The sequence below is a fragment of the Temnothorax nylanderi genome, unplaced genomic scaffold, assembly GCF_030848795.1.
Source record: "Temnothorax nylanderi isolate EJ_2023f unplaced genomic scaffold, tnyl_v1.0 TNYL_tig0009_pilon, whole genome shotgun sequence".
Lineage (NCBI taxonomy): Eukaryota > Metazoa > Arthropoda > Insecta > Hymenoptera > Formicidae > Temnothorax > Temnothorax nylanderi.
The window spans coordinates 1,085,001-1,107,534 of NW_027249071.1; the positions used below are offsets into that span (position 1 = coordinate 1,085,001).

Below are 22,534 nucleotides of genomic sequence, written 5' to 3' on the forward strand. Positions count from 1 at the left end.
CCTAATTTATATTACGTATTGCATCGCATGTTCTTTTAATGAACCTTACTGAGATTGTGGAACCTATATGGATTGTGGATAACGTAAGCTTAAGTCAACGAGATAAATACTTGCCACTATTGGAAAAACATATATCTTATATTTTACATTTTTTATACAATACAGATGCGATCAAAAGTACAAATTATCGAAAGCCCAAGATAGAATCGTATCTCCTATAAAACGCCTCTCGTACGTTTCGGAAATAATTGCCTCGCTAAACGTGTCCTTCTTCTATATTATAGTTCCTCAAAAAATTAATACATTAATACATCTCTGTGCACTAAGGAAAAAAAAACAATCGGTGAGAATGTCAATGGTACATAAAAAAATATTCAAATACGCGCCGTCGAAATGAGATGTCGTGAATTAAAAATGTAAACGACGAAACGTACGAAGGGCGAGGTTTTATCTTATTCTAGCATGGTACGTCAGCTAGGTGATCATGTGTTATGCGATATCCGCTAAAAGGTATTTTACATATACACGCAATATAGTTACGGAGTAGCGTTCACATTTATCGTATCAGATAGACAATATTAACCTGGATGTATTCCAAATTGCATACTCTGCTAAACAATTCCTATATTTATCCTAACCGCTAATCAACGTCATCGTATAAAAAAAGTAGTAGTATTAATAATAGTATCAGTAATTAAAAATTGGTCTATGGGCCTACACTCGACGAGCGATAACGCAATTGTACAATACACTCGGTGAAACAGTATTACTCGCACAAAGAGAAGAAACGACGTTGAACGACGCTGATTACGGATTCAGACAACGATTTGGGCTTAAACGCAGGTTTTGCGTTTTAATACATGTCTTGCATTGTCCAGTCATGCATTTATTGACATCACTAGCGAAACTCAGCGAATGTAATGTCTCCCTGTAACACTCGTCTAATCACGCATTAATGAAAAACTTGTGAAATATTGAAAATTAAAAGATATACCAAGATGACATATTGTTACAAGTAAACAATTAGCTCTTGATTGTTTGGATTTTGGATTAATATTACTTTAGTACAAATTTTCAGACTTGCAATCAGATACGAAGGATGTTTTCTTAAAATTCAACGGTCATGATAAAGAAACAGCAATACATCGGCAAGTTCTCCTACGGAAAAATTGTCTTAGAATTTCAAAAAGTTTATAACTGAAGGAATATGCGATATTTTGAGTATAAATCTCTTTATATTTCCATATACAATTATGAAAGGGGTGGCACCCCTAAATATTCCACGTTTTTCTTTATCTCTCTTCGCGGGCTCGGTTTATTACTTCCTGTCTTGCAATCATTGATATCACTAGCGAAACTCAGTGAATTTAATGTTTCCTTGAAATTTTCGTCTAAATTTCGCGATACATTTAATAAAAATAAAGTTTTTGAATTACCTCCTAAAGATTGCATCAAAAGCTGGGTTAATATATTACTTCTATAAGATATATGTGTCTGTTTTTTTTTTAGTTCTAAAAGTACTGTCCTAAGATGCGATAAAGATTGGTTAATAAAGTTTGTTTCTGCTAAAACGGTTTTTGGGCTGGCAGGTCCTTTCGTTGTCAACTTTTCACACCCGGCTAAGTCGACTAAATCCAAATTTCCTATTAATATTTCTTGTTTTGTAATATGTGTACCAGTCAAGCATATTCTTGCTACTGAATGAGATCTGGATGATCTGAAATGCAAATTATTATTTATTTTAAATTAAATTTTATGTTAAATAAATATTTAATCATATAATAAACATTTTAAAATAAAATTACAATATATTTGACTGAGTAGGTCTAATTTTTCGGATGCGTTGTGCAGTTCGCAGGGTGGCAGTGTGGTCTTGTGGTAAAGCGCCAGACTCGTAATCCCGAGGAACCGGGTTCGAGTCCACCTGATCACAGGAATTTTTATATTCCAAACTGCACCCCCCGCACGAGTGGGGCTCGTGCGGAGAAACTGGGCTATCCTTTCGAAATTGGTCGTCAAGCTTGGGGAGCTTGGGAGTGTTGTTGGATAATAAAAAAAGATAAATGACTGGGGCAGCCTCACAAGAGGCATTAAATGCAGTGCTGACTCATCAGCTACAATTAAAAATCAAAGAAAACGACGAATTAATAAATTAATAAATTAATAAATAATTAATAAAATTAGTTTCTGCTAAAACGGTTTTTGGGCTAACAGGTCCTTTCGTTAGGACCTGCCAGCCCAAAAACCGTTTTAGCAGAAACAAACTTTATTAATTATTTATTTATTTATTAATTTATTAATTCGTCGTTTTCTTTGATTTTTAATTGTAGCTGATGAGTCAGCACTGCATTTAATGCCTCTTGTGAGCTGCCCGAAAATTATATTTTTTATTTGTTACATATAATTCGCTAAATTAGCACGTTTAATAAGTTTTTATCTTTTTTTATTTTTTTGTTCAAAATTTCACGTTTTACAGATTATTATACATTTTTTATAAATGTGAAGACATGAAGGTTCGAATGCTGAACCAACGATTAAACAATAGCTTTTCGTTCGCGAAATTTGATATCTGTCAGAAATTTAACATTACAAAATTACGAGTATATTTATTTCGAACGCCTTCGTGCAATCTGGCATCAGTAAAAAAACTCAAATGTATGTATTTATAATATATTATAAATATATAAATATATAATATATTATATAATATATATATATATATATATATATATATATATATATATATACAATATATATATATAAATAGATGTATGTATAGAATAAATATCTCGAAAGCAAATTGTAATGTATTTTACAATTCTGTATACTTTCTACTTTTTGATAAAAAATAGATTGTAAATTATAAATTGTGATAAATAAATTTTAATATTACATACATTGTTATATATTGTAAATTCTATAATAATGAGAAAAAAAATAATAAAAAAAGCACACATCCAAAAAAAAGAGGACCGCCAATTAAAGTTGGCGGGGGTGGTGGAGGGCCTCTATAGAATATGTTATGAATATGCAAGTACGCGCAGATACTTTGGACTAATCGGAGCACTTCCGAGCCTAATGTTTGCTAATATTAAAGAAAACATATTCACTACACTTGACTCAATTTGTTATCACCTTATTGCTAATCTTGCGATATGTATATCGTTAATTTAATGAACAATACATATTAATATTAAATTTATTATTAAGTGATAGTGAGAAATAAATGTATTTATTGAGACGCTTGAAAGATCATAAAAGTTATGAGAAAAATAATTTTCTCTTATAACGAAGGTGGGAAACGGATTTGCGCAGTCGTCAAAGATTTCAGAGAAATCGTTCCTGTTACCCGGGAAGCATGTTGAGTAAAGAGGTTGCAGTAGGTATTCGAACAGCGCGCAACGCCACACCGGCCACACCTACCTACCTACCCCTACCCTCACTTTTACCCATCTCCTTAGTAACGGTGCGAATGTCCAGCCCACGGCCAATCGGAGCGCTGGCAGGTATGCTTAGAGAAGGGGCAGTAGGCTCCCGCGCTCTGACCAATGACAACGTTACTACGCGAAGGCAATGTGGGGAGGCCGCATCCTCGTTCCGAGTACCTCCAACAACCTCCTTGCTCAACGTGCGATGCTAATACTTTTGTCGATTTGAACGAAGTTTTCGACGTCGAAAATCGTCATTTTCATCTAACCTCTCATCCTAATATGTATCCTTTTCACTACATTTATGACCTTTTGTGTATCTCCATGGACGCATTACAATCTTCCAATTGTTTAATTTTAATTTAATATTAAGATGTGAAATTTCTGTTAGTATTATTATATTTATTAATTATATTTGTTTCAATTATGAATCTACGAATTATATTCGTAAGCGACATATTACAAGACGCGGCAACTTATTTCTCGTTAAAATATACACCATAAAATTTGAAAAATCTCATAATGTACATGTATTTTCTCGGAACAGCGAGATATATCTTACATTGCTTTGTTAAATAATTTATTTAATTATTTAATAGAGTTTACAAGTTAATGAACAAGCATTGTGTTAATATATATTTTTGAAACTTGCATAATGTTGGCTGAATTCGAAGCTTCGTCTTCCTCGTCGATCATTTTCTAACAACATTTTAAAATTGTTCGTCGTCTAATTCTTTCGGATAAAGCATTCTTAAACGCAAAACATTGCCAAAATATAAAGATGTTTTTAAAGTTGTCTTTCAAAATTAATTTTCTATTTTATGAAATAATGATCGAAGAATTAACAAGATAATAACAAGTTTATATAATAATTTATTGTTAGTTTCATAATTATGTCATTTTATAGGGTAATAGGAATTTTTCTCACGGGAAAGAAAAGCACAAAGATTTTATAAAATATTCTTTATTGACCAAACTTTATATTTTATCATACGTTACACAATATGAAAAATTATCTAGATGTCAATTATAATGATATATATAATTGATATATAGATAATTTTTTATAGTCTTGTTTACTTTTATTGTAAAATCCAAAGATACTACAAACTGCTTGACAAGTAAAAAGAACTGGCTATTCTTTCTACCAGATATAATTTATTTTTGAAAACGAATGTTTGATGATTATAATATGTTAATTAATTCTGATGGCCTTTTAAATGTCTAAACGCTTGATCACCCAAATATTCGCAGAATACAAAATTCAAAGCTCACTTTTTTCAATCTTTCAAGAATATGAAAAACATTTGCAAATGCAGTTATGGAATTACGAGCGAACGGGAATATTTATAAGAAGTATTAAGCTGGGTATACACTTAGCGAACGAACAGCGAATGCGAACGTTCAGATATTCGCGTTTTTGCTCCTAGGTTATTTGTTCTTTCTTTCGATTGCACCAAATACCAGAATTCGACCAGATTCGATGTTTGCTGCATGTAGCAATTTGAAAATTTTGATTATATCTGTTGAATAATGACAACAAACGTTTACGTTCGCTGTTTGTTCGGTGTTCGTTCGCTAAGTGTATACCCAGCTTTAGCCGATCAACAACGCCGATCGCGACGTTGATGTCTACGCTTGGACGATCGCTTTTCCGATGTTCTCGCCGCGCAGCATGCCGATGAACGCATCGAACATGTTCTCGAAGCCTTTTGTCACGGTCTCGCGGTAGCGGAGCTTGCCCTCGCGTATCAAACGCAAGTTCTGCATGATTCCCTCGTTCCAACGATCATCCCAGCGTGTAACAACGAAACCCTCAATCTTCAATTGGTTGAACACTATCGTGGGTTGCAGGATCCCGCACTTGGGCAAGGACGAGGCGTCCGCGTCGTAACTCGAGATGCTGCCGCACACGGCTACCCGGCCGAATTGCCTCATCTGGTACATGACTGTGCTAGAAATCTCTCCGCCAACCTGCAAAGTTAATTAACAAAGTTTAGGCTCAATGCTAATCACAGAAGAGAAAGTATATGTTTCTTTCAATCAGTTCTAAAATGATATTCTAACACTAAAGCTACCAAAGCAGTTAAAATAACTATAATTAAATTAGAAAGTTAAAATGATTTTAAATAACTGTAATTTTCTAAAAAACCACTCGAATTTATAAAAAAATAATAATAATAATTATGTACATTTTCTGAGATTTTCTATATGACTTTCATCGCAATATGTAAATGATTAAATCGATCGATTTATTTTTCCCTTTATCCCCTTTTTCAAAGATATATGTATAGTATATTTAAATAGTAAAAACTAATCGTAATAATTTTGTTAATAGTTCCACTGTTAACAAATTATTACGAAACAGACTTTGACAGATTGTAACATGATAATTTTAAAAGTTACAGCAAACGATGATCTTTGACGCTTTCGCTGAAAGAAATTCTGTCAAGGAGTTATTGAAGTATATATAGATAAAGGTTGAAAAGCGATGATCTATGCACGTATTTAATTGAGCGAAATAAAACGCGATAACTTATCAACGCGTACATTATCGAAGTAGCAATCCACGCCGTGCGGAGCGGCTTTGCGTATGCTGGCCGCGATCGGCATGGTCTTGTAATTGATGGCGGAATCGAAACCCAATTCCTCGGTGAGCCACTTGCACTTCTCGTCGGAGCCGCATATACCGATGACAGTCAGGCCCAGATTCTTGGCGATCTGGCCTACGTGCGAGCCGACCGCACCTGCGGCTCCGGTGATGACGATTGTTTCGCCGGGCTTCGGTTTGCATATTTCCATCAAGCCGAAATATGCCGTGTTCCTGCAAAGAGAGATTTCCGTGTAAATAATTTACTGTTATGTATTTTTTTTTCTTGTTATTGACATTGGAAATGTCTTATAAAAAAAAATTAATTTTTATCTCGAACAGGAATTTTTATTTAATACTGGCACCGATTTACATAATTTAGACAAAGCTCGAAGTTCAAATGCATATCAATAATTCAGTCTTTTATGTTTTATGTGACGATAAGCAAGACGATAAGCAAGTGCATGTCATTTATACAAGGCGGATCGTGTAAACATGTTTGCGAAAATTGTTTACCCCGGCATTCCCAGCACGCCTAGGCCAAGGGACGCCGGCAGATCGCCTAAGTCCGGCAAAATGTACGGCTGCTGTAACAACGTATCATCGACGACATTCGGATTGACTATCGTGTGAGTTCTCCAACCCAGGCCTCCGACGAGCTTCTTGCCGACCGGAAAATCTGGATTCTTAGATTCTATGATCTTGGCGACCTGACCGCCGATCATCGTGATCCCGAGTGGGTATCTTTGCAGGTACGGTCTCATGTATGGGTCCACAGAAAAGTATTCGGCTTCCACGAGATATTCTGAATTAAAAAAAATGATTTCATCAAGAGATAATTTATTATGGCTAATAAAATTAATTTGATATCAATAATTAAGAGAACTACTAGATCTCAATTTAATTATTAATATTAGTAAAGTATTTATTGTTATTATTATATTATTATTATTATTTAAAAATATATTAATAATTAATAAGGAGAGTAATAATCGACGCTAACTGGCAATATAACACACATTATTACACACCTTTGACCTGAAGAATGGTGTCACGTCCTAACGGAAGTTTTTTCAAAATGATTGATAAGGACCGAAATTTACGGTCGAAACGTCGTGAGACATAATAAATTTATATTGCCAGTTAGCGTTGATTATTACTCTCCTTATTATTTATTCACTGGCGAAGAAAAGTCTACTTTCTTATTAATAATTAAGTTAATTGTTTAATCATTAATATTATTAATATTATTACTGACTTATATCTCAAAGTAAAAATAGAACTATATATTTTGAATGACATAAGTTACCATTTTTCCATCGTTTTCATTTTTTAAATACTAATTGTCTCATTCTTCCTTATCTATGTTCTGTGATAGTGCATATGGCATTAAGGGGATCCTATAGTGGCAGTCGTTACCGACATTTAGTTAAATGCATTAAACTTTTAATTGGCTTTACGGAATTGCAAATTTCTTTTACAGAATTAAAGTACGCACAAAAATGTAGGTCGGTCTGGTCGATTTTACATCAAAAACAAAAAAAAAAATTAAAAATTTGAGCACATAGAGCTAGCTGTTGTCACTGACCACAATATTTGCTTAATACAAAAATACTGCAGTTTATATATACAAAATGAGATACGTACGACCTAGGGAAAACATTTAAGAACAATATCGTGCAATTAGAACTAAGATTGAAAGCCTAGAAAAAAAGTTTAGTGTATTTAACTTTTATATATGCAAAAGCACATTCAGGTTGATAGGATGATAAGCAGTATTGCGTGTAGCGAGAGATGACGCAGCAATCGAACAAGGACAGATGCCTCTCGTTGGACAAGGACAGATATAGATATATAACATAGAAAACAGAATTATAAATGTTGACATTATCGACATCGAGGAAGTTCGGCCTTCGCTATTAGGATCCCCTTAAGGTCAATTCTCACTATCGATCAAGTCACGATTCATTATTCAATGCAAACTCGAAAAAGCATTGAATTTAATGGCAACAATTTTTTATCGGACCGTGACTTGATATATGAAAGTTATATCTTGCCGATGCGCCTCAAACAAAACATATGCATAAATTACTTGCGCTATATAAATTAACGCGCTTGAACAATGAAATATTCAATACTATTCAATATTATTCTAAATTCTAAGTTCTTATCGCAGTAACATCATTATACGATCGATTATTGTGCGAAATGTGATTCGTCATCGTGCTTATTTGCTCGCTTACTCAGAATGTCGTATATATATTTTTTTAAATATAAATATTAGATATATCTCCTACCGACAACACAGTCATATAAACTAATCAATAAAATAGATAATATAATAATATTTAATTGTCTAATTTCAAGCTAACAAATGTAAAAAATTCACAATTAACTTGATAACAGATAAATTGATGAAAAGTATAATATAAAAGATTTATTGAATTTTGATAACTGTACAATCTCACACAATAGTAAAGATTAAAAACTCTCAATCTCGTAATTAAATTAATAAATTTTCATTATAATATATAAATGTTTAATATTAACTATAATATGTATATGTATAATCGTCAGACAAACAAATATTATATTAACATGATAGATATATAACTTGGTAATTTATAACAAATGAAAGTTTCTTTGTAATTCATTTTTTTCTCTTTAGAGAAGAATGTTCGTGCAGAGATATAGAAAGCGTAATAGGATCATCACACTTGCATGTCAGTCACACGCTTATAATAACACACTCGATGACACGCTCACGGACACATATTCGCACAATGTTGCGACAATTACGTAATTTCTCTTACCTCCATTCTTCAACGGCGGCAGCTCTTCTTCCACCAGTTTTAAATCCGTCGGTTTCGCTTCGTTCACGAAATGGCTCACCACCACATACTTTCTCGCCTTCACCATCTCGCGTAAATGCGTCGAGAACTTTCGGGTCCAAGGGCTCCTTGTGTTCAATCTCGTTGCTGTAACGTCGTTAACGTTGTCGCGAAAGGGACGAGCAATTGCGGTCGCGTTGAAGTGATGCCGACCCCACGACAGCTCGCGCTGCACTAGTTTGAACATGTTCTCTACTACGATCGTCTTTATATTCACACACGAGCCGTTTGAAACGCGCGTGCACGCACATAGGTAGGATTTCCCTCTTATTGTTGAAGAGGGGGAACCAGTCTGACGAAGATTATCGGTACCGGTTGCCCGGCTCGGGAACAGTTTGAATTATCATATCTAATCAACGATATTCTGCGAGATAAGCGCTAAATATATATATATAGAAAGGTTTGCATACTTATCACTTAAAAAAGGCAATAGAATACGGTTAAGTTAACTTATCTAATCAGTTATTTTTATTTTCGTCGAAACTGCAGCAGTTATGTAATACAACGCTATGTATAATTGTACCATATTCATCGGAGAGGATTCCAATCAGAACGCGACTTAAATATACATGGAAGTTCGGTGGATCAGATACAATAACACTATATATGTAGTATGAATGGCCGTGCTCTCTTCGGCACGCAATTAAAAGTTACAAACAATCTCAACGGGTTCCTAAAATAATCATACAAAAATAGTAGAACATCTCTATCGAGCACATAATCCATTTCACATTTATAATAATTCGTCCTGTGACCTGACCTTTACAAAATTTATTCGCGGCGCCACGTCAGATCTACCGCAATTGCAATTCAAAATTCAAACTCAATTATGTACAGACATCGCGAGACTCGCTACGCCGAACTTCAAATGGAAGTTGGAAATGGAAAGATAGTTTTGTATTATGCGAACCTAAATCTCTCCGGTAAAAAAGAGGAAATCTTCAGGAATTCAATTTCACAATTAATAATAATAAATTATTAATTGTAATTCCCGTCGATTCTTTTTACCTACATCTCTTTTTCAGTGACACCGTTGCGCGATTACGAAATCGCGACATCGCGACAAAGTTTATAATCCATATAAGAACATCCGTGCTGCAACATTAGCAATCTAAATTTCTAAACGTTTGTATCTAATCTACGTGCTCGTCTATTGTGATTTTTCTAAGACGAAAACGCAACAATACGATCAATGTTAAATTCAAGGGAAGATATTCTTCGCTTCCTGAATTTATGACTTCTAATTTCAATTTACATACACATACATTTATGTTACGCAGTTCATTCTTCTTTTTCGTTCACGTCGGGCTACAATCTAGCGCGTTTAAAGATCAAATACAAAAAAATTGTTGAATTTTACAAATCGTTTCGCTGTAATGCCCAGCATTATACGGTATTAATTTACCGAAGGCGCTTCTCGTGCATCTTATTACAGTCTAGAAAAAAAAATCATTACAAAGTTTCTGATATTACAAAAAAAGCTCGGTATAATTCGATATGTTACATCAGACATTCGTTCGATAGAATCGCTACCCCATTACTATCCTCACTCTAGTTACGCAAAACAAATACATGTACGTATTTTTTCTCTGCCTGCATCTGTGTATTAAAAATCGTTAATTAAAAACGTAGCGGGTTATCAGTCTTCCTGTCAGAAGAACGTTAAATATGTTCTTGATTAAAACAGTCTATACTTCATACTGATCTTTAATCGTCCGTTTTTATGGCAAATGTTTTCCCAAGGAAATCCATAATTATAATTTATTAATAAATAATTCTATCGATTATACACGATTAGTTATATTAAAAATTATTTCAAAGTAAAACTTCTGAATCGTGGATTAATGATCCGAATGAGCACGGAAATATCTATATTATATTATCTATGTAACTTACTTTGTGCATATATTCGCAGTCATTTAATTTTTAACACCACACCTCTCATGGAATTAAATTGTTGCTTGTTATCTTTTATAATCCATCGAAATAGTGAGGTGAGAATATATATCAACATCTTTATTTGCATCATTGAATAAATTAATAATCTCTATGTTGTAAACTCTACGCTAAATTCTACATATGTATATATACAATTTGAAAGTCTGACATAAAGTTATCTTTTTGCACTTTGAAAAGCATAATAGGAAAATCAGGAACGTTATTGTACTTGGCAATGAAGAAGTTAAAATGGGATGAAGAGAAGTAAGATAAGTATCATTTTATAGTAGCGATTAAATTGATCGTCCGACATCATTTTTCCATCCACGTCACCTTTGTCCTATCCTTTTTTATATCCGTCGTCTAATTTCTAATCCTTTTATTTCTAAGTACAGTCGAGTACGATTTTCTAACGGCGAAATATCACTTTATAATTATCACGATGCTAAGAAGTTGTAAACAGTAATTCGATTTTGCCTGATAATTGATAATTGTTGGGTCGAAATCGCATTAACACGATCGGGTCTACGACAAAATTGCTAATATCGTTATTTACGTTAGTCTTACGAGGTTTTAATAAATTATCTTTTATTTCTTATCTGCAACAGATACGATCCCCCTTTTAGTTGAAGTTGGAGAAATCGGTTTTTAATTTGATCGACGGCGCGGATATCTTGATCTGCGGTTTCACGGAATCAACCGGCCGGATGTGCCGCTGCGCCTGCTGATGGCTGGTCCTTACGGCGTTCTCCAATTTAGTTTTCAGCTCGGTAGACTGCGACATCAGTGTCTTAAATTCCTAGTGACATAAACAATGATTGGATATACTCATGTCATTCGGAAGATATTTTCGAAATATTGTACCTGCGGATACTTCGGCCCGATCTTATTGAGCCACTGAAAACTCTGTTGATGGAGGCTCGCTTGATACTTAGTAGCGCGCTGGAGCTCGTCCCCTTCCAGCAAGTAATTGATCAAAATCGGCACAAGTAAAGTCAGCATTTGAATACCTGGTGATTTCATGAAACGTGTATGTTAAATTCAAAAAATGTACAGTAAATGATTAGTAATTGATTGGCGCATTAGAAAATTAGATTATGAAGACCGCACACCTTTCCACACACCTTGTAACAGATCTCCTGTATAGCGTGTAACACATATTGTATTAACATTTCACGAATTAATCATGAGACATATATGTATATATATATATATAATTCAGTAGTAAAAATTTCTTATATAAGTTCAATTAGAATGACTTACGATTAGAGAGATCGGCGAGACCTATGAGGGCTTCCACTGTGCTGACGCACTCCAGCGTAAAAGTCAATTCCATGTCGTTTGTCACCTGCTTGCTCTTGTCGCTGTACAGGTATTCTACCAGTCGTGGCGCGAGCGCATGGATGTATGGCGTACTTACATTACGTTCCGGATGCAGAAGTATCGTTCTTAAAGTTTGCACGCATTTCAGCCTCACCTAGATGCAAGATTATTCGATTATTTTTAAGATCAACAATTAGGAATAACATTTTCTTCGCATGTCATTAGCTCACCGTTAAATTTTCAGACTGGAACGCGTGACGAAAGTGATTAATGCATGGAAATTGTAGATTCGGAGCGCTCACCACATCCGGCGATGCGTGGAGCACGAATACTGCGATACCTAGCATCATTGCCACCTCATCCATCTTAGTTTCGTCATTGCCTGTAAAAGCAAAGTAGGCAAAATAAAAATAAGTAAAGTATATATATATGTTAATTTCTTTGATTATTATGATAGATATTTTATATTTCAACACAAGGAACGCGCGCACGACATATATTTCATTTTGATTTCTGATAATTTATCAATAAGAGGCATGCGTTTATAGTTTAATGTTCCTCCTCTATAAAAGATAAAATTAACATACCTGTTTTGGCCAGATCTATAATCTTGGCAAGCGCGCTTCGCAGTAATCCCGTCCATTGCTCTTGACTCCTATGATCCCGGGCGTATTTGTTACTGATGAGACTCTTGACGCAGTGTAACGCAGCGTGAACCGGCGTTTCCGAACCGGCTTTCGTGCTATCGTTGTCCGTACGCACCGCGGTTTCGCGTATCACGCCCGTTGCCAAATACAGCAGCGTCGGGAGAATTGCTACTGCGCCTTAAGAAACAGGATAAATTGCTGTAAAACTGTTGATTAACAATGTTAATTATATAAACGCTTTACGAGGGTACCTTGCGGAGAGCATAATGTAGGGAGAGATTCCATTATATTGAGGGATGATGCGATCAGCTTGCCACTCTTTTCGGATGGTACGTATCCTTTCTGAGATAATATGGCAGTAGCACCGCCGGGATTCGGATTCAACGCTGGTATCTGTCGCACCAAGAGACACAGGCATACCTCCAGGACAGCAAACACTAATGATGTACCTGGCGTAAGCTCGCCGCTTTCTTCTCCCTCACCCAGCAGATCCAGTTCTGACATTTCAGTGTTTTCTTGATGCGCCGATGCATTATCTAGACAAAAAAAATACACATGTTTTTATGTATGTATAATATGTATTATTTTTATCAAATTTATCGAGAATAATTTCGGAGTCCGCGTACCTTTGAGTTCCAATTTTTTTCTTGCAGCAAGATCTTCCTGCGCTGCTTTCATCACTTGCTTCAGCACTTCCATCACTATCATTTGGATGACATAACTCTCTCGTGTTAAAAGCAATCTTTAAAGCAACAAACATGTCGATATTAATATTACGCGATAGAGAAATAGATTGTGTATTTTCGTATATATATGTGAAAGTACCTATGAAGAACGTTACATAATTCGATAGGCAAGGAACGATCCGTGATGAAGACCTTACGCGCCCATGTTGAATCGAGTAGCGTGTACAACGCATTTAAGCATGTCTTTATATTTTGCGGGGATTCGGAAGAGCGAGGGCTGCACAAAGCTTCCATGCATATACCTGCAAATAATTATAATAAAAAATAAATGTTGCATAATCATATAAAGTAAATCATGTTGATATACACACGTAAACACACATGTTAATGTTTAGATACTTACCAAATAACAAGTGAAAACGTTCAACATTCGTGTTAGTTTTACAAGCAGTAGCTTCATCGTTGTTATTATTATTGTTATGATTATTATTATTAGCAAGATTCGTCGTCGTTTTATCCTGGTTGCTGTCTTCCATTTCGAATCCTCTCGCATTGAGCCAGAGGGTCGCGGCGTGGAGAATCGGCGCCCATGATTCTACGTAGTGTGGACGCGCGGATTCCATCGTGTCTGTCGTATAAAAGGCACCACCGTCATGCGGCAACTGACTGGAGAATTCTGGGGAGATAGTCATAATGATAGTTTTAATTATCGTCGTTAATGTTAACACATAGTTGCTTACATAGTTTTTACATCGTTAGATTTCATTATATTCAATAATACCTGGTGGCAAAGAGAGCAATGCATGATCTCTTAACGCGGATAGCCAATGTTGGCTCAGACTCAGAAGCTCCGGCTGGACGAGACTCAGCAAACTTTCGCTCTGAAACTCGAATTCCCCAAAATCCTCTTCGTTGGCTTCGTCGACTTGATTCGCGTTTCGATTGGTCGTATCTTTGCTATTCAATGCAGATCCGTCTCTTATCATCGCAACTACATACACCTGTTAAGAAAAATCAAATTAATCAATTGAATTTTTTTTTTTTCACAATGCTCAACAATGAAATTTGCTCAGATATCTCATATTTGCTTATACTATTTCTATATTGAATATGAAAAAGAATATTTTTTTATATACCTCTGCCCATGCCTTTAGGATCGCCAATCTCTCCAGCGTCGACAAGCTCTCATTGTACAACTGCGGCCGAGTTTTACCTTCTCTCAATTTTTCCAGAGATGACACGAGTAACTGATGCACTCTTCGTAGATCATTGAGATCCCTAGCAACACCGCTGCCGATCCATGCGCTGCAAGCCTCGCAGGCTGCAGCTGTAACGTGCGACGGTGTTTCCGCGGAAAATGCTGGTCTTAAAGCAGCTCCGACCTTTAAACAGATTCACATTTAATATAACAATCATTAAATACAATTGTAAAAAATGTAGAGCGAATTGAGACACACTTGTGCTTGAAACTGCTCCAGCAATAAGTGTCCGGGAAACTCCGGTTCGGGAACTTTGGCGAATTTATCAATGATCTCTTGCAAGGTTTTGAGACCTTCGAGCCGCAATGGGTCGCAATCACTCGTCGCGGCCATGAATGCCATGCGCACCAAGTCCGATAAATGTAATACCAGAAAATCTCCTGTAAAACCCCCATAAAAACGAGTATTAAAAATCAAGAAAAGCCTATGACAGAGGCGATTACAACGTTAGATTTATCAATCGTACCTTTTCCCTTAGATTGCTGCATTTCTTTGGCCAAGGCGAGATCAAAGTGCGCCTGCTTGTCACTCATACAAGCCGCGACAATGCGTCGTACGCATTGTGCCGCGAAGACTCTCGTTGGCCACCTCGGTGTGATAGACGGTCGTTGTTTAGTAGACTCATCGGCATGGAACTCAGCCTGGTCGTCGTCACCCTCTGCATCCGCTGATTCGTTATCAGCGGCACTATCCTCTGCATTCGCCGCGTTGCCTTCTTCGATCGTACTCGATTCTACGTAATAAAGCAAAATATCTTAGCAAAATAGTTTCTGAATAATTTTTCGTCAGTGATTAATTAGAAGAACTTGACTATTACCTGAAGCTATCGTGAGAACGTCTTTGCACAGTGACAACCATTGAGACAGGTTGTCGGCCGCTAATATGTGCAGCATGCTCGTTAAAGTATCGTGAATATCTTTGATTAATTTACTATCAGTTTCTGTATCCAGCATACTAAATAACACGCCCGGAAGACCGGTCTCGGTAATAATGAGGCCTTCTACCACGTTAGTGTCTCTGCTTTCATTAGCCAGGGTCATTGCATGCTCGCATACTTCTTTCGCTTCGCGCTGAGCGAGCTGCCGAAGACAGGATATCGCAGCTTTACGCAGAAGCAAGTGATTGCTCGATAGGGTACGCTATAAAAAAATAATCAAATAAATTAATAAAGATTTTATGATAAATGAATCTTTAAGTGCTTAAAAAGGCCTTACGCATAATGTAGGAACGAGAGAAGACAAATTGACGTGTCTAGGTGCAAAGAGATGTAACTGTTGAAGGCAGCCGGTCGCTTCAGCTTGAACGAGTGGGTCCTGATGATCCTGCATAATGGCACACGCGCACAAAAATGACGACCGTGCCATGCAAATTGTTGTCGTGTTGCCTGTAAAATAAATTGTTCAATGAGTTATTTTCCGTAAAAACAATAGTCCATACTTCATCTTCGCAATTACCCTATAATCAGTTAAATGTTATATATCTACCTTGTAATTCTGGCCCTATCGTCGTGATAAGAGCCGATAAAACCTTTCCGATACATTGATGTACATCGATGTAAGAGTGAGGAACATTTAGAAGAAGGGTCAAGGCTAAGGATAACGTAGGCTCAACATAGCCTCTGAACATTGGTCCACCAGAATCAGCTATCAGAGCCAGAGCGTGCAGCGCCCAAACCTTAAAAAAATTTATTTTATAATTTTCTGTCAAAGTTGATACGAAGACAAATAAAACGTGACAGCATAGCAGTATCTTACTTGCACTACGGGAGACGAATTATCCTGAGCGAGTGCAAGCAGGATGCTGACGCTAGTGTTGAGATGCTGGCTAGAGCCCATTCCGCCGACATATTTATGAAGGCAGCCTAACGCCAACGAGTGACCGGTTCTGCTGGCGACGTCGCGAGCAGATTTCAAACGATCAAAACTGGTTTGCGCCAATTCCGCGGTGAACTTGGGATCGGAGATCACCTGAGCCATTCTACCAACCGCTTCTCCCGCCGCCCATCGTAGAATAGGGTTGCTGCTGACCAGCGTGCTGATGATAAGATTAGTGGCGGATTTCTTGACGTCTTCCTGTCCGAAGCCTGTTTTCGCCTCATTGAGGCCCTTCAAGCCGCTCAAAACTGCCGTGAATACATTCATTTGTATTGCTTCCTGCCTTCCGGACTTGGTGTGCTTTATGCACTCGCTGAAGTGATCCAACATCTGCAGTCTGTGCTTGTTTGCTACACGTGGGAATATCTGGCCGAATAACGCGACCGATAAGTCAATCACCGCTACACCCAACGGCAAAGGACCAGGGATCATTTCAAACTGTAATCATATGCAATAAATTTGTATTATAATTTTATCCGTATGTTTATAATTCACAGCAATTTATATTATAAAATTTATATGGAATGGTTACTTAAACTTACGTGTGGCATTGGTCTATAAAGGCAGCATGTATTATGTTCCAAAGCCCCAGATCCCGCAGCACTATTTGGTTGAAGCTGAAAGAAAGATTGTGAATTATAATAAAGTACGAGTTTGAGATCGGAAAAAAAGTAAAGCTGTATCATATAAAACCTAAAAAAAAATAGAAATAATTAATACAGATAAATATATATTTTAAAACGAATAAAACATAGATTGTCTTAAACTGACGTGAGTAAAACATTAAATAATAACTACTATGTGCAATATATAAGGTATCCGATGTATTCCAAATAAGCACATTAAAATGGTATATGTATATATACTAACTAATAACATAATAAAATAGAATAATATAACAACATCAAAATGAGATGCACATAAAAAATCTATAATAATTTTTATAAGTAGTTTTATATATAGGTACAAACATAAGTAGAAAAAACGAAATAAAAAAACGTAAGGCACACTTTACAGAACACCTTACTCACATGTTCCAAATCTGCCCTTCTGTTTGGTTCCATCTAAACACGAGGATATTTGCAAGTTAACGCAAAAATTACATTTTATAAATTAAAATTGCAAGAATATGTATTATTCTTTATATTTGAAATTAGCTAGATATTCTATAAAACATGAGTTGCGCAAGTATAAAACAAGTTATATATACAAAGATTTCAAAACATGTGTTTGAGTTATTAAATCACAATCTTTTATTATTGGATGTTAGAAAGAGTAGAAGTTGTGCATAAAACACGCAAAATTAGAATTAGTCCGCCGAATTAGCAAAAAATCAGTTTTATTAAAGCGATGATACTTTCATAAGTTTTCAAACGAGATCAAATAAACAATGACTCACTCACTGAACACGAAGATGTTATTTACGAAAATAAAAACCATATTGCGATATATAGAAATTAACTCACCTGATCTTCTATTGTGCGATGATCAGTCTCCTGTAGCCATGTACCAAGAATTACCGAATCGTTAGCGTGGCAAACTACACTCAATAAAGAAGTAGTTGTGTTCCCAGGATTATCCGTAAGCGTGAACTCCGATACCAACATTCTCAGAAGATGCGTGTAAGAACCTGTGCGATATCACCGATCAGATAAGCAAATTGAAAACCGAGGAGTAAAATATAAATGGTAGATTTTATATTGTTTATATTCATAGTATATAGATTTTACCTTCAAACATTTGTGGTGGTAGCAGCAATAACGTTTCGTATAAGCGCAAACGAACCATGGCCGCAGGAGCTTTCAATTGTTGACCATAATTCTTCAAAACAGGAGACAAACTGAAAAAGATATATCCAAGTTGCAGAATCGGTACTTCAAATATGTTTTTTGTCATATTGTATAAAATATTTATTATATTATAGTATATCAATATTTAATACTTCGTCAGCATTGCCAGAGCGGATTCGATCGGTGTGAGTAATCGCCGTGTAATGTCGTCATTTAAAAGTTCCGGGCAGTGCAGCAAGAAGCTATACATAGCGGACAATGCGCCGGCACGTCCCTCCAAAGTCACTTGCCACGTGAAAGCGTCGCCGCGAGCTTTTTCACTCTCGAGTTCCTTGTTCGAGCGTGGGAAGGAGTTTCTCCATAGAAGTAACATTCTCGGTAATAAACCCTTCACTACTGCCGTACCTGTATACATATAAATTACATATAAATTACACATGCACGTGTGGCTCTTAAATTAATATTCATCGTGAAATAAATCGTTAAGATATTTATACCTAAAGTCATTATCGCTCCTATCAAGAGCCATCCTGCGTGCGTGCGATTTAAAGATAAACGACTGTTCTGACTTGCGCTTCTCAGGAGCTCTTCCGCTGTATTGAAAATTATCTGAAAATCAAAAGCTTGATAAATTAATTCCGCATGATTGGTATAGTAAAAAAGGGTAATATAGCTTAAAATATAGTTTAAAGTATAGTTTAAAAAGCATATATACCTTTCCCTTAGTATGAGGGACTCCCAAAGGTGACAGACGAACGCTTCCTAGCACCGCGGCAAGAGCACTGCTGTAACCGGCTATGGCCTCCGGTGAGCTACGCATATTCTCAATCCCGTCGACGCAGCGGTCGATCAGAGGTGTTATTTGACTCGGCACTGCCACGCATATGCATCGTAAGCACCAGGAAGCCGCTAGTCTAGCCGCTTGACACGGATGCACCAGGACGGCCATTATGGCATCGATTAGACCTGCGATAAATAATTGTATCGTTCAAACAGACTATTTCTATATTAAAGAAACAAAACATGTTTCAACTGCGCGAGTACGTACTTAGAGATTGATCGGATAACAAATTCGTGGCTGTGGTACCTAATCCCAATATCAGATTTCCCATTTCTTGTAGCGCACACACTAATAAATGCTGGCTGAATAATGTTTCCTGATTGCAATCTTTGGCGTTTTCTGGACTGAAATCTGGTAAGAACGCATCGAGATTACGGACAAGTATATATTAAATATTGACGCTTGAAACATTATTCTTACCGATGGAATTCATCTGCTTCAAGATGATATGCGCTATTTCTTTGCAAGCAGCTGCCTGAGCGCCTTCCCCTAACAATTTGCCGATTGTACCGCGTAATATGAAATTCACGCATTTGCGCGAGTATACCGCCTCAACGTGCGAGCTAGCGGCTTTCGGGTTTGTAACCAGGTCTAAAACGTGCGCAATTAACGTGCCGATATTTCGTTCCAGCCAAGTACCGCCTAACATTTGAACGAACACCACGTATGCCTGTAATAGCGATCATCAAATGTTTGCAAGATATTTTATCATGAAAAAAATATACCCTTTAATCAAATTAAAAGCTCTTTTGACTTGATAGGAAAAACGCTTTGCTTTCTTAAAAAATAATACGAATATTTTGTTGCATAATCACATGTAAATTTGTATGCTGAGTATAGTTATATCGTCTGTAATCACTTACATGTGTTACACCAACTCGCACTTCTCTATTTATGCTGGAGCTTCCTTTTATTATCTCGCCGGTTCCTTTTAAGAAGCCGACGCCACCTCTTAAAAATCCAGACATCAAGATATTTAACACCTCTTCAAGCGATGCTTGTTTAGCACCTTTATTGTGTGCAACTAAAAGCACAGAATATACGCGTTAGAATAAGGTTTGGATGTATAGTTTCATAAGTAATGTATTTTCGCTTGTATACCTGTAGGATTTTTTATCTTGGGTGAAGGAAGCTGTGTCATTGCCACCAAAGTGCCTAGTAATTTAGCGACGGAGCATCTCACTTCGTAATTTGAACCCTCGAATGCCCGGAAGCACAATGTTGCAACGCTTTCGATTTCGGTCGTATACAAAAACGGAGCGTGATTTAACATCTCCAACAAACACTGCATACACAAAAGTGAATTATCGTAATTAAAAAAATAGGACACATGTGTGTGATCGATTTCTTTCGTAAATATAAATACCTTAGCAGCGGCACATCTTACTGCCATCACTCTGTCGGTTAGATAATGCCTCGAAACTTTATATATCTCCTTATGCACATTGGTTATCGCGGATCCCATTCCAGCACACACCTTGTTATAAGAAAAATATACGTTATGATCATATTTTATCTAAATAGTTTAAAAAATGTTAATAAGATCAATTCATCACCTTTTCTAACGTATGCATAATTTCTATCCGCGTCTGTGATTCCGCAGAACGTAAGGACTTTATCAGAATCTGTACAGTCTCCTCGTATGACCTGCCCATCATTCTTCCCAGTTTCTCGTACATGCATCCCACACAGCAAATAGCAGCTCTAGAGAAACGACACGTATGTATACATATGTGCAGAATTATTTATTACCAACGAAATTAATAATAATCAGTATTCACAGTTTCGTGGGTAGAAAGCTTGGCGAATCGTCCTTATTCCTCAAGATATCGTTGCACTTGTTGACAGTATCGAAGAGCAGGAACGTATCGCCCACGCTGAACAAAGTTGCCAGGCATCTTGCAATGAGACGCCGGGTAGGTGGACCAGGTGCTCCTTGCATGTGCCTGGTCAATTGTTCCACTAACTTTTGCTGGCATCCTTTAATATCACTCTGCAAATAAGATTTACCGCAATTAGAAATTTATCATAGGTATATTATTATACAAGTAACTTCAACCATATATCTTCTTAATCACGAATTTGACAGCTACCAACGTCAGGCTTTTAAATCGATACCTTTTGGGCGGCGACCAGAACCTTGTCCAGAAAGCGTAGCCATTCGAAAATAAAGACCGGTCGCTTAGCCTCCGGGATTTGATTAAGAGCATCCTCGTTGAGGGTCAGACTATGACTCAACTCCATCATTGTTTCGAGTAAATGCACACACGCACAGGCTGTTCTCAAATATCACTCAATCTCCTCCTACAATGCAATCAGATTAAATTCTGTCCCACTTTACAATTACCAGCTGACGACATACGGACTTGGACTTAAAGCTAAGGGAAAATGTACGTGTATCAGGATGTTATCAGCGCCTTCAAGGGCGTGTTTGTCGCGTGTTATCGCGTTCTAGGGCGAATCGTATATGGATGTACGGTGGCGAGGACGCGATAAGACGCGATTAGAACGCTCGGGTGATATACGCACCGCAGGAAACGGCGGTCTAGGTGTCATCACTCGGTGGGCAGAGACGTTTTCATGGCACCTTTCATTCCTCGCGGGACGTCACTCCGTCACTTTCGCGCTCGTGCAGATCAGCCGCGTCGCGACGACAGCATCGTCCCCGCGTCGTCGTCGTTATTCAACGCGAAACTCCGAATTATCGCAACGACGAACGATACCTCCTCCGTGCGGATGACAAATTTTGACGTAAAGGTTAGGACAGATCGGACTGGGTCACTCCGCGTCTGGTGGCGCAAACGCGGTGAAGTCAGCTCCTTTTCAGGCCACAATGCGACGTTTTGTTTTTCACGGCTGACAGCGACTTTATAATTCTATTTTAATACCTTTTATCGAGCGATACCTCTGCATTTATATTTAGTAAGATGGATAGAGTAATTAATTTTTTTCGTTCAAAGCAAAAAGTAAAAAAATAAAATTAGAGACGACGAGTTGTATAAATAGAAATTTTTCGGTAAACGTAAATTCCGCCGATTGAATCAAATCGTTGATCAAAGTGTCAGAACTTCTCGCGAATAAATCACTAATTATAATAATTTAATAATTATTATTAATATTCAATAATTTATTACGATTATTAAATATTAATTATAATTAATATATTTAATTTATATTATTAATTATTAAATTAATTATAAGATGCGTTGAATTTTCTCGACGATCCGAGTAAAATCGCAGGAAATCGATTATCGCGTTAACGATAGA

General features: G+C 36.7%; 2 protein-coding genes across 4 annotated transcripts; both read right to left on the reverse strand.

The window, feature by feature from the left end:
* Positions 1-4,376: 4,376 nt before the first annotated feature.
* On the reverse strand, positions 4,377-9,125 carry LOC139786892 (prostaglandin reductase 1). The gene is made up of 4 exons (XM_071726009.1): positions 8,832-9,125; positions 6,535-6,823; positions 5,979-6,252; positions 4,377-5,402 (listed from the first exon to the last, which is right to left on the reverse strand). Exons 1-4 carry the CDS (start codon positions 9,094-9,096, stop codon positions 5,061-5,063), a joined length of 1,170 nt encoding a protein of 389 aa, XP_071582110.1. The 5' UTR covers positions 9,097-9,125; the 3' UTR covers positions 4,377-5,060.
* Positions 9,126-9,354: 229 nt separating this feature from the next.
* On the reverse strand, positions 9,355-22,081 carry LOC139786729 (HEAT repeat-containing protein 5B). 3 transcript variants are annotated; one of them, XM_071725855.1, is made up of 34 exons: positions 21,797-22,081; positions 21,386-21,571; positions 21,049-21,260; positions 20,824-20,971; positions 20,634-20,744; positions 20,369-20,552; positions 20,131-20,291; positions 19,688-19,937; positions 19,475-19,618; positions 19,142-19,392; positions 18,924-19,035; positions 18,579-18,831; positions 18,367-18,476; positions 18,103-18,266; positions 17,668-17,700; positions 17,179-17,253; positions 16,517-17,074; positions 16,247-16,436; positions 15,977-16,146; positions 15,580-15,901; positions 15,229-15,495; positions 14,961-15,142; positions 14,640-14,885; positions 14,285-14,504; positions 13,907-14,179; positions 13,643-13,805; positions 13,444-13,559; positions 13,069-13,353; positions 12,758-12,994; positions 12,401-12,552; positions 12,111-12,324; positions 11,972-11,986; positions 11,712-11,857; positions 9,355-11,646 (listed from the first exon to the last, which is right to left on the reverse strand). In XM_071725855.1, exons 2-34 carry the CDS (start codon positions 21,512-21,514, stop codon positions 11,470-11,472), a joined length of 6,270 nt encoding a protein of 2,089 aa, XP_071581956.1. In that variant the 5' UTR covers positions 21,515-21,571; positions 21,797-22,081; the 3' UTR covers positions 9,355-11,469. The 3 variants fall into 3 exon arrangements, with proteins under 3 accessions (XP_071581956.1, XP_071581947.1, XP_071581963.1); XM_071725846.1 differs by having other exon boundaries at positions 11,960-11,986; XM_071725862.1 differs by lacking the exon at positions 17,668-17,700 and having other exon boundaries at positions 11,960-11,986.
* Positions 22,082-22,534: the final 453 nt, after the last annotated feature.

Coding starts and splice junctions, on each gene's coding strand:
- LOC139786892 (XM_071726009.1), bottom strand. CDS start 9,096: ATGTTCAAACTAGTGCAGCGCGAGCTGTCGTGGGGTCGGCATCACTTC. Junction 6,253..6,534: donor GGCGTGCTGGGAATGCCGGG/GTAAACAATTTT, acceptor CTCTCTTTGCAG/GAACACGGCATATTTCGGCT. Junction 5,403..5,978: donor TGGATTGCTACTTCGATAAT/GTACGCGTTGAT, acceptor TTAACTTTGCAG/GTTGGCGGAGAGATTTCTAG.
- LOC139786729 (XM_071725846.1), bottom strand. CDS start 21,514: ATGATGGAGTTGAGTCATAGTCTGACCCTCAACGAGGATGCTCTTAAT. Junction 14,886..14,960: donor TGGAGCAGTTTCAAGCACAA/GTGTGTCTCAAT, acceptor ATCTGTTTAAAG/GTCGGAGCTGCTTTAAGACC. Junction 13,354..13,443: donor AAAAAAATTGGAACTCAAAG/GTACGCGGACTC, acceptor TTTTTTGTCTAG/ATAATGCATCGGCGCATCAA.